This window comes from Apus apus, chromosome 4 (genome assembly GCF_020740795.1).
Source record: "Apus apus isolate bApuApu2 chromosome 4, bApuApu2.pri.cur, whole genome shotgun sequence".
Taxonomy (NCBI): domain Eukaryota; kingdom Metazoa; phylum Chordata; class Aves; order Apodiformes; family Apodidae; genus Apus; species Apus apus.
In genome coordinates, this window is record NC_067285.1 from 112,395,538 (window position 1) to 112,413,000 (window position 17,463).

The 17,463-nt window shown below is 55.0% G+C and overlaps 2 protein-coding genes across 4 annotated transcripts in view; one reads left to right on the top strand and one right to left on the bottom strand.

The window, feature by feature from the left end:
* Positions 1-4,677: 4,677 nt before the first annotated feature.
* MAVS (mitochondrial antiviral signaling protein) lies at positions 4,678-10,929 on the bottom strand. Of its 2 annotated transcripts, none has more exons than XM_051617341.1 (7): positions 10,889-10,929; positions 9,516-9,646; positions 9,246-9,420; positions 8,179-8,420; positions 7,203-7,779; positions 5,980-6,134; positions 4,678-5,458 (listed from the first exon to the last, which is right to left on the bottom strand). In XM_051617341.1, exons 2-7 carry the CDS (start codon positions 9,630-9,632, stop codon positions 4,793-4,795), a joined length of 1,932 nt encoding a protein of 643 aa, XP_051473301.1. In that variant the 5' UTR covers positions 9,633-9,646; positions 10,889-10,929; the 3' UTR covers positions 4,678-4,792. The 2 variants fall into 2 exon arrangements, with proteins under 2 accessions (XP_051473301.1, XP_051473300.1); XM_051617340.1 differs by lacking the exon at positions 10,889-10,929 and adding an exon at positions 10,171-10,218.
* The window catches only part of PTPRA (protein tyrosine phosphatase receptor type A), a 136,754-nt gene continuing 130,141 nt past the window's right edge, over positions 10,851-17,463 (top strand). For both annotated transcript variants that reach the window (XM_051617324.1, XM_051617325.1), the window contains exon 1: positions 10,851-10,938. The gene's annotated coding sequence lies outside the window, so the exon portion shown is untranslated. The remainder of the gene's footprint in view (positions 10,939-17,463) is intronic.

Below are 17,463 nucleotides of genomic sequence, written 5' to 3' on the forward strand. Positions count from 1 at the left end.
TTTAGTCTGGATGATTTGAAGACCCTGTTGGGCAAGTGCAAGAAGCATGTGAATTACGTTGACACCGATAAGAGATAAAGTACAACCTCTCTGAGTCAAAACAACCCTTCTTCACGTAAGTGTTGCTGGTTTTGGTGATGCTGGTGTCTCTTTTCTGCAGGTCAGGCCAAGCTCAAGGCTGTTCAGCAGGAGAAGCAGTACCTGGGGAGCAACCACCACTGGTCCTTGCGCACCAGAGCTGAACACAAGGTGGCAAAGGTGGCCCAGGAGGATCTTGGGATCGGATTCCATCAGCGAACCTGGATCATGGATAAGTGTGAGCAGTGTGCTGGGTTTGGTGCATACTGCCCACCTCTGCACACATCTACTCGTGGTGTTCACCTGGTTACATCCCGTCTAGAGGGTCCTTCCCTCCCAGCCTGCCACCACTCAGCCCTGTTCCTCCCAAACACTCTTCAGCCTGCAGTGGTTTGCAGCTCAGCCCTCTGCCTAAAAGCTGCATTTCTCTTCAGAACTTGTCCAGTTCCTCTTTGGTAATCATAACAACCTGAGAAGACAACTTCCACAGTTCAGGTCGACACTGCCTCAAGAACCACCCTCCTTGCCTTCATCCTGAACCTGCCATCTGGGCTTCCCATGAGCAGGACCTGTGCTTGCACCAAAATGAGGAGAGAAAACTGTCCCTAAATCCTGTCCACCTCTTCCTGATACAGACTGATGGCCTCAGCCTCACTGTGTCACTGCCAGCAGTCCCTTTCAAACTTTCCCACTGGCAATGGTTTCATAAACCTCCTGCTCCTCAAGGCCTCAGCACAGATCCAGTGAGCCACAGTGGAGTTTACTGGCCCCTTCCACCAGCTTTGGGGGTTCTAGGAACTGTCTGAACTTACCCCCAAACCCTGTGCTGAAAGTAAAAATAGACTGATTATAGGAATATTAGAACTGATCGATTACTAATTTATTGTAGAAATGCTCAAGATTTGGGCAAACTGAAAAGTTCTTGACATAAGTGACTTAGCATGAGTGACAAGGCCTTAGGTCACAAACTGTAACTGAACTTTAGCAGAACTCCTGTAATTAAACCTTTGTTAAACTTTTACCCCAGTGCCTCAAGGATCATTCAAACCAGATACAGGCAACGAGAAAATGACTCAAAGCCATTTCATGCTGAGGCAGGATGGATTAATCAAAACTTAGGTTTGAGAAACTGAACGGCTGAAAAATTCTCATGACAAGAAGCAACCGAAGGAGAATGAAGACCCCTGGATAAAGGAATATAGAAACAATCAGAAAGGGAAGAAGTTCCATCATCGTGGAAGATGACTGGATGAGCAGTCGTGTGAACAAGCTCACAGAGAGACTGTGAGGCCCTAAGAAACACAGGTAGAATATGGCAGGGTCCCCCCTCAGAGGTGCCCAGCTCAGCCTGAAATAAATGGAGTTGCAGCAGAACTGAGGGGCTGAACTTTTCTTTACAGTCAGAGGCTGAAATTGGATCCAGCCCCACCCAGGCTCCTCTCTGAGAAGGAGTTCAAAACGCAAGGGGGTCCAGTCCAAACCTCATGACTCAGTGGGAGGGTCTTTCAGACTCTTCTTCAACACCCTGGGTGGTCACCTCTAGTCTCTGGGATGCTGTAACAGAGGTGTCACCTCGACATACCTTGTATGTCCAGAGAAGGGCAAAGGACCTGGGAAAGGGTCTGGAGCACAAGTCTGGTGAGGAGCAGCTGAGGGAGCTGGGGGTGTCCAGCCTGGACCAAAGGAGGCTGAGGGGAGACCTGCTGGCTCTGCAAGTGCCTGAAGGGAGGGCTGGTTGGATCCTTCTTTGCAGCTCCAGTTCCTGAGTAGGTAAGTCAGGTGATTTAATTCTCCAGCAACTTCTACATAGAAACTTCCCTAGCTCCATAGAGGCTTCCAAAGCTGAGATCCATCCCCCTGATCTTACAAACACCCACAGCAGCCTCACCAGTTGAGCAAACAATTTTATTACACAGTTAGTAAAAGGCTTTTTTTTTTTTGTCTGTTTTTGAAAGGTGCAGGGATGTGGTTCCCTCCTGCAGGTTCACCTGATGATTAAGCTTTTAAAGTGCTACATGACAACTGTGAAAACACCAGCACTCCACAGCAAACCAACCCTGTGCTTTTATCATGTCCCACATGGTGATAAACCAGCTGGTTCACCAGAGCAATTCAATGTGAAAAGGCAAAAGCTTCCAAGCCATGGCTAAAGAGGAGTGGGAAAAAGAGGAGTGGAGAATTTTGCAGGTAAGTCAAGCATCAGAGCAAGGGGCCTTGGTATGGATGCTGCTGGTTTGGGATCTCAAGGATGTCCTCTGACTCACATGGAAAGCATGGAGAGAAGACCTGTGCCCCCTCTAATGAAGTCTGGGATGGATTCTGCAGTGTGGATCTGCAGGCTCATGTACTTGGCTTTACAGTATGTATTCTGCGTGGTGCAATATTCAGTAGTAAACAGAAGCTTTTTAACAAGGTGAAAGAATTTGGGGGGATCTCCTTACCCACTGCAAAAAAAAAGAAAAAAAAAGAGCAATTCTTAGTGCTGAAAACTTGAAAATTGCAGCTGTCACAGGGAGGTGACAGGTCTCTACAAAACCCTCACTGACTGAATTTTGAAAAAAAACAACAGCTTGCTGGGGACTGCTGCTGCTGGGGAATCCTGGGTCCTCCTCTCTGCCTGCACGGAGGTTTTGGACAAGTCACCATGTTATCTGCAAAGGAGAAGATCCCCCACGTCCCCTCTCCCAGCAGAGGAGGTCAAGCAGATGTCAAAGTGCTGTCTCTTGCTTTGACAAAGCACTGGGGCCCTGAGCAAACCTGGAACAACTCCAGTTCACCTGGAGACCTCACTACTGCAAGTATTTATTGTCCTTATCTTTTCAGGGAGGCACTTCTGGCATTTTTGGGGTAAAATGTTAGGAGGGAGGAGGAGCCCTGCACCTCGTTGTGGGGCTGACAGACCCTTCCCACTGCAAGCACAACGGCTGCACTTTGCAGCCAGGCTCCAGGGAGCTCATCTTCCTCTTGATCCCCTGCCAGCAGGAAAGTCATCTTTTGGGAAGCTGTGCAGGAATCCAGGAGGAATAAATTACTGGACACAGTAAAGCAAGGAAGAAGGAATAGCTTGGATGAGGACTGCACCTGGGCCATCAGTACCAGGCCACTGCAATGGTTTAAAGCCCACAGCATCCTTGCAGGCTGGCCAGACTCAAACTGTGCCAGCCTCTGGCAGCAGAGCTGTGCAAATTCACTCTGGAGAGCCAGACTTTCTGACCTGTCCTGCCTCCTGCCACAGCTCCCCTGTTGCCCCCCAGCAAATTACAGGAGGGTGGGAACACCCAAAAGTCTGTGCTAGCATTTTTAAAGCTTAAAAAAGAAACAAAAAGGAAACTTTCTAGCTACAATAACCCTTTAACTACAGAAAAGTAGTTTTTTAACTTTCATGACCCTGTAGTTTTGGGAGGGAGTAGATGAGATGGGGACCAACCTGCAGCTGCAGTGACATAAGGATCACAAAACTGCCTGGAGCTAGAAATGCAGAAGAGCAGCCACTGAGCAGGGTCACTTCTGCCCCCAAAAGCTGCCCTAGGCAGGAGGAAGCTGGGAACATTGGTTTGGGTTTGAGGATTTCATATAAGGAATCTTGCAGCCCTATCCCCTCTCACTCCATGCTGATCCCTAGGGATAGCATGGAAATCATGGGCTGCAATTTTAAACCAGACCTTGGGAGATAACCAAGAGCATCCCAGCAACTGGGTAAGGCCTCTCTGCAGTGCAGAGTCAATCCTATTTGTGTCCCAGCCTGGACACAAGCTTCCTACTTTCCCATCCCATAGCACCGGGTATCGGGAAAGGCAAGAACTACATCCACCCTCCTAGTCAGGCTCAAAAAATACAGCCTAAAGACTGGAGACACCCAACAATCCCATGTGGGACCAAGTCCCCTTAATGCTGGCAATGCACAAAACATTCCTCTGAAAGCATAGAGCACTTTCCTTGCTGGGAGAGGTGTGAAGTGAGGTTGCTCCTTGAAGAAGCCGGTTAGATGGGGCTTTTCCTGACCCTCAGCTTTATCCCCAGGGTCTCAGTGTTGCAGAGCCATCTCAGAACCCATCCTTGACCCTCAGGACCAGGGAAGGATGCTCTGAAGCAAGTCACCAAAGCAGGACAGCTCCCAAGAGAGGGGACAGCTTGCACATGGTCTAGTCTGGCACGTTCTCATCACAGGAGTGCCTCTTGTCACCACTGAGCAGAAGGCAACATGACTTGGTGCACCAGGGTCCTGCCCATGCACCCAGCACCAGGGAAAAGAAGCAGCAGAGACCTGCCAAGTTCCCAGCAGCAGAGCCAGAGACACCAAATAAGACAAATTCAGTGCTCAGTGATGGTTGTTCCCTTTGGACCATCAAGGCATTGCCCTGGGGCCCTCCTGGGACCAAACAAGGAAGATGTGGAGAATCACAGTGAGGATTGTTTCTTGACTCAAGTGATCACTCCCTGAGTGAGACCCTCTCTGTGGGGGTAAAAGGAGAAGGCTACAGACAAGAAGATAGTTGGGAAACGGGAGGGAACAAACCCAAACCCAACAGCATCACACAACCAAGGCCTCTTCCAGCAAAACCTTCTAGAAAGAGATTTAACGATTGCCCTACTGTCCCCCACCCCCCACCCCCCAGGTCCCTGCTGCTCTTCAGGCTTTAAATACATTGACCAAACTCCTGCTATGAAGATGAACCCCTCAAACTGAGTGATGGTGGTGGCATCCCCCCCAGCACTATTTCTTCCATCGAGTGTACACCAGGAACACTGAAATCACAGCAATGCCCACAGCTGGCAGGAGGTACAGCAGGGACGGTCGGTTGCTGTCCCCTGGGGGGACACTGGTCACAGTGTCATGGCCCCTGCTTGAGTCAGAAACTGGAGGGTTTCCAAGGGGATCAGCTCCATCTTGCAGGTTGCTGCCTGCCTCAAGCTGGGTGCTGGGGTGATGGTCCACATGGACCTCGTGGGTGCCCAGGGAGTTGCTGTCCCAGCTTGGAGGTGGATGTGAGTCTCTGCTTGCTCCAGCTGCCTCGTCTCCCCCAAGGTCCTCAGGAGCCACTGGTGTTGGGCATGCTGAGGAGGCTCTGGAGAGTGCTTCTCCTGAGCTTGAGCTATCTGTGCTCACCATGAGCGGGTCGCTGCTGAAGGTAAGGCTATTGGACAACTCAAAAGAAGGCCTGCTGTGCTCCTGGAAGCCTGGGCATCTACCATCTGCCTCTGAGCTCTTCCCAGAAATGGAGAGGAGGACGCCTGGCTTGCTGAGCTCCACATCACTCTCCTTGTTGCTGCAAGGCAACCAGATGGTTGTAGCAGAGTTCACCCGGGGTGCCATCCTTCCAGACGTGCCTTCAGATGTTCCTGCAACAGCTGGGAGAGGGTCCACCAAGGCTGGGAGCACCTTTGGGAGACAATGAGAGGGGCTGGGTGCCATGGGGAGCACCCATTTGGCCTGATTCTGGGGACCTACATCACGCAACAAGCCCACCTCATTGCTCAACCACCACATCTCCAGCCAACAGCAAGGTTGGGTCACAGGTAACTAACTCCCAGTGCTCAGAGACTTAGAGGGGCAGGGAGGTGTTGGGGCTCCAGGGGGTCTTTTGGATTCAGCAGAGATATGGGAAGGAAGAGGAGAGAAAGAGCAAGGAGAAGGGTGGAAAAAGGCACCTAGAAGCCAGGAGGCTGACTGGCAAGTCAAGGAGGAAAAATAAGGAATTAAAAGCCTGCAAATCTTGGCTCCCTTCTCCCATGCTCCAAAATAACAGCATTAGGATGGGGATGTGATCACAGTGGGGTAGAAAGCTCTGAATAAACTCACCACCAGATCAAAGTCTTAAACTGCAGCAGAAAATCTCCCAGCTAGGGGGAGTTTGCAAGGACCTGAATGAAATGCAAGTGGTAGCAGGAAAGGTCACCTACTTTCTTCTTGGTCAGCATGGAGGGGGTGCTGCTGGCTGTGTCCCCCTTGGGCAGTTCTTTCTCTTGTACAGGAAGCTTTGCAGAGGTGTCACAGGATGGAGAAGTATCTCTGGGTGGAGGGATGGGGACTGGTGTGGCTGTTTCCATCCCAGTGTCTGTTGGGGAGAAAACAAAACATCCTATGTTCATTGGGAGACATAAAAAGCAAGTTTGGCTCTTCCCCAGGGAGGCTGGAACAGGACACTGCCAGAGCTGAGAGGGTCACAAAGGGAGGAGGACATTCAGCTGAGGTGTTTTCTATCAGAAGTGAAGCAAGTGCTTCTGCCAGGTCCTGGTCAGGATGTTGTGCCAAAATACAGTGAGCAACAACTGCAACGACTGGAGGGAAAACCAGGGGGAAACAAGCTGCCAGGCTGGATTTCTGCACAACCCAACCTCACTTCCTTCCTGGAGGAGGTCACTGGAGCCCAGGAGATGGAGAGAGGAGATGGGTGACAACAGCAGAGAGCTGCTCTCTTCACCTCTGTGAGCACTCCTGGGTGTCCACGAAGCCAGATGCAAGCTGGGGCTGTCCTGCACCAACACCAGCACCGTTCTTTGACAGAGTCCCCATGGCCTCGCAGCACAGCCCTATCCCACATCTGCACCTTCTCTGCCACCCTCCATCCTCCTTGAGAAACATGGAGGGCAGAAAATCATAGAAGAGAACCACAGAATCATTTAGGTTGGAAAAGACCAGCAAGTCCAACTGTTTGTTCAGCCAGCCTTGCCAAGGCCACCACTAACCCATGTCCCTCAGCACCACATCTACACAGCTTTGAAATTCCTCCAGGAATGGGGCCTGACAACCCTTTCCATGAAGAAATTGTTCCCAATATCCAATCTAAGCCTCCCCTGGCACAACTTAAGACCATTTCCTCTTGTCCCATCACTTGTTACTTGGGAGAAGAGGCTGATCTTCCCTGGCTCCAACTTCCTCTCGGGCAGTTGTAGAGAGCAAGGTCTCCCCTCAGCCTCCTTTTCTCCAAACTAAACATCCCCAGCTCCCTCAGCTGCTCCTCATAAAACTCGTGCTCCAGCCCCTTCCCCAACTCTGTTGCCCTTCCCTGGACATACTCCAGCCCCTCCATGTCCTTCTCGTAGTGAGAAACATCTGGCAGGACCTTCAGCCCTGCTCCCCATCAGCACAGTGGCTACACAGAACTGCTGGGAAGGAAACTCACCTCCATCTCCTCCGTGCTCTCGCAGCATCCTGATCTGCTTCTGCTCCACATCAAACTGCTGCTGTATGAGGAGGGGGCTGCGCACATCCACGAAGCTGCCCGGGGGCTCGCTGTGCTCAGAGCTGCTCACAGCTGTTTTTTTTGGCACAGAGTCTGGGGGCTGAGCCAGAGCGGCCTCCTCCAGCCTCGGGGGTGACTCAGTGGAGACGTAGGAGTCCTCCTGGGGCTCATTCCTGGGCTGCTGGGGGCTGCGAGCAGCACCTGCCTCCTTGGGTGGAAGGGACCTGCCCAGACCCAAACCCGACGCTCCGCGGTGCAGGTGGTTGGAGTTCCCAAAACACCCGTTGTCCACACACACCGGGTGCTGCTGGCGGCTTGGCCAGGCCCGGCCCGGCTCCGGGGGGACAGCTGATGGCACAGCCACTCTGCCTGCTCCAGGGCTCCCCACTGCCACCTGCGTGGCCTTAACAGAGTGTGAGAGATGCCCCTCTCTGCCGTGCCCACCGCTCACTCCGTCGCAGACCATGCTCCCAGGGAGAGATGGCTGGGGGCTCTCCTGCTCCAGGGTTTTGGGGAGCTGGAAGGAAATGAGCTGTGTTAAATCACTGTGCCAGGATGAGGGTGTCTAGGACCACTGAGGTGCCCCAAACCCTGACCCAGTGGCCCACGTGAGCAGGGTGATGAAGTGGATCTCTCCTTGGCACCCACCACACAGCTTGAGGAGAGCCTGGACTAACAGAGCAGACCCTGCACTCCCACCCACAGAGGGGAAGCAGGACAGGGGAGCAGTTGCAGGGGCCATATGTAGGCTGTAAGTTCCCAGATACAGCAAACATGCAGCAATGATCAGCAGCGAGAGGCTGCCTGGGGTGTCCCCCAACGAGCCTGGCCATACCACCAGCTCCCCATACCCCACTGCATCAATGCTCCGGTCCTAAAGGGACCTCTGTCCCTGTCTGATGCATGTCCCACTCACCGATTCCTGCACCGGGGCCCTGGCATCCAGCTCTGTGCTCGTGGTGGTGGCAGCACTAGGCTGGAGAGGCAGAGGGCCACCTATGGGCAGGTCTTGGCCACCTATGGGCAGGTCTTGGTGTGGTGGTGCAGCCAGCGGGGCGTATGGAATAGGATTGGGCTCTGGGAATGGCTGCTGGAAACTGATGGAGGAGATGGGGCGGTCTGCAGGAGGGACGGAGGTAGGAACTGCACGATGGGGACCTGGAGGAACCAAGGTAGCTCATCAGCAGGGACATCAGGATCTAGGACAATTCTCTGCTGCCAGCTCTCCCCTGGGACATCTCTCCACGGATCATCAGATCACAGAATCATAGAAAGGTTTGGGTTGGAAGGGACCCTAAAGATCATCCAGATCAAACACCCCTGCGCAGGCAGGGACACTTCCCACCAGCCCAGGCTGCTCCAAGTCCCATCCAACCTGCCCTTCAACACTTGCCAGGGATGGGGCTTCCATGACCTCCCTGGGCAACCCGTTCCAGTGCCTCACCATCCTCATAGCACAGAACTTCCTCCTCAGATCTGATCTAAATCTCTCCTCTTCAAGTTTTATACCATTGCCCCTAATCCTCTCGCTACATGCCCATGCAAAAGGTCCTGCCCTGGCACAGGGCTCTGCCAGGGTCCCAGCACAGCAACGTCTTGGCGTAGAGATGTCCCTTCCCAGGGATGTCAGGGGAAAAGCTGAGGATGCAGAGGACTACTGCAGGGCTGAGTAAGCTCCTTGCATCCCCCTGCTCTGTCCACACGACAACCCATCCCACAGCACCCCATCATTCCCTTTTCCATTTCCCCTCCAGGTGAGAAACCCAGCCCACCGCCAACCCAAGCACCTTCCAACAAGGACCCTGCCATCCCTGGGCACATCACCAGCGCGAGCAACACCCTCGGGGACAGTAACAAGACTTCCCCCTGGGAAGCTGGGGCAGGGAGAGAGGCCAGCTGCTTGGTGGACACTAGGAGACACGGTTGGGGTCCCCACCTCCACCAGACCCCCTGGGGGGCACCAGGGACGATGAGGCTACGTACGGGTTTGCCAGGAGTCATAGACGTGCTGCAGCTCATCAGCCAGGTGCCCCGCGTTGTTCTGGCGCAGCGCCCGGATCAGGTCCGGCACCCAGCCCTGCCGGCACTTCAGGTGCTGGTAAAACTTGTAGCCGGTCGCCTGGCTCCCCCGGGTCTCCTCCCGGGCGTGAAGCTCATCCTGAATAAAACACACGGGGCATCTCAGAGAGAGGGGAGGGCTCGGAGGGAAGGCAGGGGCGTGGGGAAAAGGGGGCCGGGAGAGCAGGGTGTTACTCTGTCGCCGTCGGTCAGGCAGCTGAGGGAATCGGCCAGCGAGCCCACGCGGATGTTCTTGAAATGGCTGAGGTTCTTCAAAATGTGGTCGTAGACTTTGTCTTCAGCCAAACCCATCCTGCCCCAGCAACCTGCCGGGGAACAGAGTGGGGGGGGAACACGGAACCGCTCAGCCTTCCCAGAGCTGCTCGGGCTTCCTGGCTGCAATCCCGGGCGGAAAACACGCCCCGAGACAACGCTCCAAGCTCATCTTCCGACCCTGCTCGCACAAGCCCAATTCCGCCCTGCTGTCAGCCGGCCCGTCTTCCCCCGGAGCGCTGCCGGGGGCGGGCGCTGCCGGCCCGGGCCTCGTGACGGGAGGGTCACCCCGGGCGGCCGAGGCCGGGATCCTCCTCCGGGCCTCGGGCTGACGCGGCCTCCCCGCCGACGATGCCACGGGCCGGGGCCGGGAGAGACAGCAAAACTCTCCCCTCTCCCCACGGCAACACCGGCCCCGGAGGGGGAACACCCGCGGCACGACCCCGCGCGCTCCCGCCGCCCCGCAGCTCGGCTCTCTCCCCCTTTACGGCCTCCCGGAGCCGGCCGAGGGGCGCTGCGTGTGCGGCGGGACCCCCGCACCCCCCAGGGACTCCCCCTCCCCCCCCCTCCCCGCTACCTGCGCCCGCCGAGCGGCAGCACCGGGAGCTGTCCCCGCCCCGCGCCCCGCCCCGCGCCCATTGGCCGCCGCCCACGTCCATCACGGGGACCGACGGGAGCGCTGCCCGCCCCGGGGCGGCGGCTGGGGGCGGTCCCCTGGCAGGGACACGGCCTCCCGGAGGGGCGGGCCCCCCCCCGAACCCCGTTCCCGCCCCCCGAGCCCCGTTCCCGCCCCACGGGCCCGATCCCGCCTCCCGCCCCGGCAGGTGGCAGCACCGCCACGGGAACCTGCCCCCGCAGCACCGCCCCCTTCCCTCGCCCCGCCCCCTCGTCCCCGCCCCATTGGCTCCGTCCCTCCTTCGCCCCGCCCCATTGGCTCCTTCCCTCCTTCGCCCCGCCCACTCGGCTCCTCCCCATTGGCCCCTCCCCGGTGGCCCCGCCCCGGCCCTGTCAGCGGCGCGGGCCCTGCATGGAGCCGCACCATGGCGGCGGCGGCGGCGGCGGCGGCGGGAGCGGGCGGGCGGCTGCCGGGGCGCCGCTGAGGGCCGGCAGCCCCGCGGCGGGGTGCTGAGGGGCGGCGGTGCCTTTCCCCCCCCCCCTTACCCCTTCCCTTCCCCTCCTTCTCCCCCCCCAAGACGCCCCCCTAACCCCCCTCGTCCTCCCCCCCCCCCCCCCCCCCCCCCTCCACCCACCGGCGCCCTCCCTTGGGCGCTTCGTCCATGGTCGCGGCCTCTCACCGGAGCCCTTGGGCGGAGGGAGAAGGAGCGGGCCCGGCCCGGCGCCGCAGGTGAGAGACCGCCCGGCGGAGGAGGAGGAGGAGGAGGGGGCGGGGGGACGGGCCCGGGGTTGTTATGGCAACGCGGGGGCTCCGGGAAAGGGGGGGGGGGGGGCGCTGCGGGCGGGGCCTCTCCGGGCGGTCCCCACGCGTGTCCGCGGCCTCTGCCTGGGGCCCTCCTCTTTCCCATCCCCGCCCCGTGAATCGTGCATGGGGGTTGTGTGAACTCACGGGTGTGAACTGCCCACGGGCTCCCCCCCCCACACCCGTGTGGGCCCCATTGGGGACACCCCCCCAAAAAAAAAAACCCACAAAAAAACCACCCTGTGGGACACGGTTGGGACCCCACGGTTGATCCCCAGCTGCCTGCTCCCCACCGCGGCTTGTCTCGCCCTGCTGCAGGGTCGCTGGGCTCTGTGGGTACCGTGGCTCAGTGCTGGATGTCCCCCCCGTGAGTGAGAAACCCACGGCCTGACCCACGGCCTGACCCACAGCCTGACCCACAGCCTCCCCAGCAGCTTTTGGCCTGCGCTGGGGACGTGCATCTTCTTTTTGCTGGGGTGCACCAGCCTTGTAGGCTCATGGCCTGGCCCCTGCCCCTGGCCATCCCTTGGGGAGGTGCTCCAAGCTGGAGCTTTGAACGGGAGAAAGTCTGAGGACCGTGTCCCCCCTCCCTGCCACGAGACCTGAGGGCCGTGTCCCTTCTTTGCCACAAGGGTCACGTCCCCCTCCTCACCTCGAGGTCTGAGGAGCGTGACCCCTCCTTGCCTCAAGGGCTGAATGCTGTGTCCCCTCCTTTCCATGTCTGAGGACCATGTCCAAGGGCCGTGTCCCCTCCTCGCTGGTGTCTCCACACATCCCAGATGGGAAGGTACAGGCTGCCACACTCTGGGCTCTCCCACGCCTGGGTAGTTGTGTCCTCCCTCCTCGGCCAGCACTTGCTTATTTCTGATCTTGGATGTCATCAAGGGTGGAAAATGTGACAGGAAGGAAGGGAGGCTTTTTTTCCTCCTGCTAAATATGGACTGACATTAAAATCCAAATACTGTCGTGAAAGGAATCCCAGCCCCTGTTTGTTGGACGAGGGGAAAAACGATGGGGTTTTGGCTTTTTGGCTGCGAGGTTCCAGCTGGGAAGTTTCGCAAGGAGCCGTGGGGTCCTTGCCGAGAGCCTCAGGAATTTACTTTGCTAGTTCACAGGACACTCTCAGCAGCCCGTTATGCTAAAAAAATTAGTCATCCCTTCTCTGCCTGGCTGAGGGGATCTTGCTGGGAACATGCGGGATGCTTTGAAAAATATTTAGGGATTTTTCTTCTCCTGCACAAGGACGAGAAATGGAAGAGGTGCAGGCGAATAAAGCTGTAGCCCCAACGGGAGTTCTTCATCTTTCTTTTAATTCCTGTTGCTGCAGCAGCTGGTGGCAAGGAAGGAGGTGGTTGATGCAGGGAGCTGCTGGGTTTGCAAGGATTTATGTCTCTCCCTGTCAAGAATCAGATGCAGACTCATCCCTTTATTTCTGTGGTGGGCTTGGGAAACTGGCTCTGTGCGGGACTCTGGGGCAAGCAGCCTGGGGATGGTCACAGCTCTGCCAGCTCCCCTGATGACTTCGTGGTGGCCCAGGTGAAAAGCCAGGATGGTTTTGGAGGGAGCATGGATCATATCTTCACTAGGACCTGCAGGTGCTGTGCAAGAGACTTGGGATGTGTGCTGGGCAGAAAATGGGCACTGCCACATTCCCCCTCCATCCCTTTTTTTTTGGGGGGGAGTGTCTGTGGGAAGCTCCGGGGCGTTTGCCTGATCTTTATAAAAACAGTTTGCTGAAGCAGTGGGGGGATACTGGGAGGTGCTGAAAATAGATGTTTCCCATTTCCAGGGGCATTGCTGTCCTGGCATTGGTGTGGCTGTATTGTTTTCCAGCTAATAGGATACATAGCTCTGCTTTTCTGAAATGTCATTCTCAAAGAACCGATGCCTTGTGCGGATCCTTGATATTGGTCTGAGTCCAACATCAACATCCTTGTGGAAGAGTAGTTTGAGTTCCCTTTCTCCCTGTCTCCTCCCGCCGCCGACCTACATCTGTTCTCCTCCAACCCTCTGTGTTCACAGCAGGATGGTGGGTCCCAATCCAGTGGGAATGGCACAGACTGCCTCACCTCTGGTGTCACCCCTTTGGGTAACGTGGTGCTGAGCCACGGTTGTGCTGTCATGGTCTGTGGATGCCTCCGAGTGCTGGGGAGCGTGGGGCAGGTTATTTCAGGTAGAACAGAGCTCCCATACCCTTCCCTGGGGTCAGGAGCAGTACAGCAGACGCAGGAGCTGCTGGCTGGTGTTTTATTCTTGGTGTTACATGAGAAGGAGCTCAGCTCTCACGGCTGCTTTCTGGTCTCATTCACAAATCACATTTTCCTCTTGAAATGAAAAAAATCCCCGGGCTTTCCTGTCGTGCTGGAAATCATTTGAATGCGACCAGATCCATAAGTATCTCTGAAGCCTGCAGACAGGAAGAAACACTAGAGCAAAGAGGTAGGAAATGTCCTCGTTTATAGCAGTGGGCTGATTCACCTCCCCGCTCTTAACTCTTTCCTTCCTACTTTTGGGTGAGATCCAGCTGTTTTGCTTCCAGGCTCGGAGGCCGAGGGGGAGGATCAGCAGCTCTCCTCTGGCTGGATCACAAGGTACTGCTGGGTTTTGTACATTGTGTTGACGTGGTTTGGGGTGGAAAGGGAACAGGCTGTTGGGGGTGTGCGGTTATCCGATTCAGATAACCGGAACATCGGCAGTCACATTAGGAAGGATTAATATTTAATATATGGGATATGAACCATTGTGCTTAATCACTGTCTGAAAGGCTTAGGAAGAGATTTACCGATAAGCAAACGATTCCTGAACTGTCCAGAATGATTTCTTGCATCTTCCTTGGGAGCACCTGGTCCTGGGTCTTGCTAGAGGCTGGTCTGATCCTGTTCTTCCTGATGTCTCTCGCATTTGTGCGTGGGCAGAGTGGCTTTCATCACGACTGCTTTCTTCTTATTAAATTCACAAAAATTGCTGGAAACCCTTCTTCCCTGCTACAGCTCACGTGGCTGTTCCGCAGCACCTGGCAGTGCTTGAAACTCAGGTGTGTAGCCAAAGGTCGTGAGAAATGTGTCTTGGGCTCAGCAGGTCCTGTCATTGTCACCTGCTTGCCCAGTCGTGTGTCCAGAGCTGGCTCATTCATACTCTTCTCTGGCTAATGTCTTCAGGAGATCTTGGATTTCATCTGTTTCTCCAGTGTGGCTTTGAAAACCCTTGTGACAGTGGTGCTGCTTCCCGTGTCTGCCCCACTCTGCCCCACACGGCGTTCCTTGCAGTGTGAGGTGTTTTGTAGAACAGCAAGGTGGGGACTGCTCCTTGGGCTTGGGTGCTGCTCTGCTTATCTGGGGAGGAGGTGGGGGGGGGGGGGGGGACACGTCAGGGTGCACAAATAATCCATCTCCACCACCACATGACTTGTGGGACTAAATCTGACCTCCAGGCACCATGCACTGACAGCACAGGGCACTTGGGAGATGTCCAGCTCTTCCAAACCCCGATGTCCACCCCAGCCATCAAGCTCACCACCCTGTGTGCTGTACGGCTGCCACTGGGGCTCTGCACGTCCTGCTGGTGGGTGCTGTCCTCAGTTGAGGTTGGGAAGTGGAGGTGGGAGGTGGAAGTCTTGTTGTGGCTCTGGTGGGACTACCAGGGCTTGTCTAAATTGGAGGGTTGTGTGCTTGTCGTGGGAAACCCTGCTTTGGGCTGTGGGATGTGCCTGCATCCCCCTTCCCTCCCTGCTCTGAGTCTAAACTTGCCTAACAAAGCATCAGCCATGGCCATCAAACCTGCTTTTACTGTGGTTACACATATGGTTCCACAGTCATGCAGTCATAGATCATTTTGGTTGGAAAAGACCTTTAAGATCATCAAATCCAACCCTTAACCCAGCACTGCCAAGGCCACCACAAAACCATGGCCCTCAGCACCACGGCTTTGAAATCCCTGTTTATGGTGGCTGCAGTTTTGATGGTGGAAGTCAAAACAACTGAGTGTGGGTTGGATTTTGGCATGTTGGTCATGGAGGAAATTCTGGTGACTACAGTACCAGGCGTGGAGGTCAGAAATTCTTTTTAAATTGAGGTGATTCCTGCTTTTTCCCCAAAAGGTGTGGCAGAGCACCCCTTTTATTCCATGTGCAAACAGCTCGCTTGCTTAGGCAGTGAGTCCTTTTAATTCCAGAATAATTTGTTGTCCTAATTCCTTCCTGCTGAAGAAACTCCCATTTTGCATGGAATAATTAGGACTAATTTGGACCTGGGATGGGAAAGAAGAGTTCTCTGACTTCAGAAGAGCAGACAAACACACAACCTCTGCCTCTCCTGCATGAGTCAGGTCACGCTGCGCCACCTCTGAAGCAAAATGAAAACCTGTGCACGAGACCAAGCACCCCAGGTCGGTAGGAGGGAGCAGAAGGTGGAGGTGTCACCCATTTTAAGCCCTCTGCTACTGCAGGGAGCTGAGGACATCCGTGGTGAGGGGGGAACAGACCCACCACCTCCTTCCTTCTTAGCTAACGGTGAGGAACATGTAAACAGAAACGTTCCCACCGTGCTGGTGGGGAAAGCTGCTCTGAGCTGGTCTGGCATGTCGGTGTGTTCCTGGCGCCCCAGCCAAGTACTTGAGACCTTTTTATTGCTGTAACAAGGACTTCCACATCCTGCCCCACAGTCTAACTTGAGCCACGGCTATTTTCTGGTCCTTCCGGGAAGACATCCCTGTTCTCCCTTAGTTTGCATAGTAAAGGGAAGCCAGCCAAATTCCTTCCCTCCCCCAAATCCCTGCCTGTTTGAAGAAGGGGAGCTGCAGGCATCCTTCCTGACTTCCCTGGCATTTACCTGGGAAGCATGAGAGGAATTGCAGCTTCAAGGAACTGCAGGCAGGGTCGCCCCTGGTGGGTTCTTCATTTCTGTGAGTGGGAGTGGTGAGCACTGTGTCCTCGTTTTTCCAAAGTGCTGAATGTCTCTTCAGGCTGAGCCCTGGAGGCAGGGGAAATGGGAGAAGTCTAGCCTGGAAATCCCAGCTGGCAGGAGACATGCTGTGAGTGAGACAGGCTTCCCAGTGTCCAGATACCTGACTGCTAGAAACCTTGGCTGCTGGATGCCTGCAGGGTTAGACGGAGAGTTGGAAGACCTGTATATTTAACTTGGGGGTCCAAAATGGTGTTAGATGCTCCAAGAAGGGTAAAAGCCTGTCAGGGGCTGATCACGGAGGTGCTGTGCTGCTTGCAGCTTTCATACCAGTCTGAAAAACAGAGCTCAGCGTGTTCCAGCTTGTGGGTTTTGTGTATCTGAGTTAAGTCATAGGTGACAGGAAACCTTAATTCAGGTATGAGCAGTGAATCAATCAACGCTGAGTTGCTCTGTGGTTGAACCATCCCCCTCTTGGGATGACTCCCTCCCCCTATCACGCTTGATGTTTCGAAATAACCTCTCTCAGTTATGATTGTTCTGATGATCTAAAACCCAAGGGTTTAGCTCACTTTGGTCTCCACCCCAACAGCAATGATCTTGCTCCGGGGCTGCAGAGAGCAGCAGACATTTCTGGCTTAACTGCTGAAGGTGGGATGTCTCCCTGGATCTGTGTTTACATGCTCTCCTCAGAGGAGCTGGGGATCTTCTGGCCAGAAGGCAAGTTGTAGAGGGTTTCCCCAAAACTGATACCCAGCCATCCTCTCTTGTCTTCTGTGCATCCAGTGTGTCTTCTCCTGTGTCAGTTGTTTTTAGTATACAGTCTGGTGTGCTCATGCAGGCTCATCTTCAGCTTTGGTTGACCGGGTGGTAGAAAGAGCAGTGATCAGACAAGATGTGAATGGGATGTTTTAAGCAGCTTTTGGGGCTTCTCTGGAGTGTTGCTGCTCCTGGGAACACTGATAATAGCTGCAGCTAAGTGGTTCAGCCACAGGGGTGAACTTCATGGTACTTGCAGATCCTGCTTAATCCCTAGGACTGTGTGGGGCCCATCCCTGGCGTGCGACCCTGCATTTTTGGAGTGGGTGTTTCAGTTCATACTCTGGGGATTTCAAACACTTCATTCACAAATTGTGGCTGGCTAGGGGCTGATATTACTAATTTGTGTTAGTAAATTACATGTCAGAGGGCGTTCTGCAGCCAGGACATCTGTTCCTGACCTCCAAATGCCTTGAAACCAGCTTGAAGTCCTGCTTGCTCCCAGCTGGCCATCTCTTACTTCACCCTTTGAAATAATTGACTTGTCCTTGGGAATTTTCAGGTGGGCACTGAAGGGCTAACTGATGGTGTCATCTCAAGAGAGATCCTGGCAAATCTGAGGAAGGGTCTCTGTTTACTCATCTTTATTAAAAAAAAAAAAAAAAAGGGAAAGGAGGACCTGCATGGATCTGGAGGTCAGTCCACTTGAGGTAGGAAGATGTTGGCTGTAGCCTTGCTTACTCCATCCTCAAAAATCTCTCTATACACTGTACAGCCCCAGCCCCTGACCAGGGAC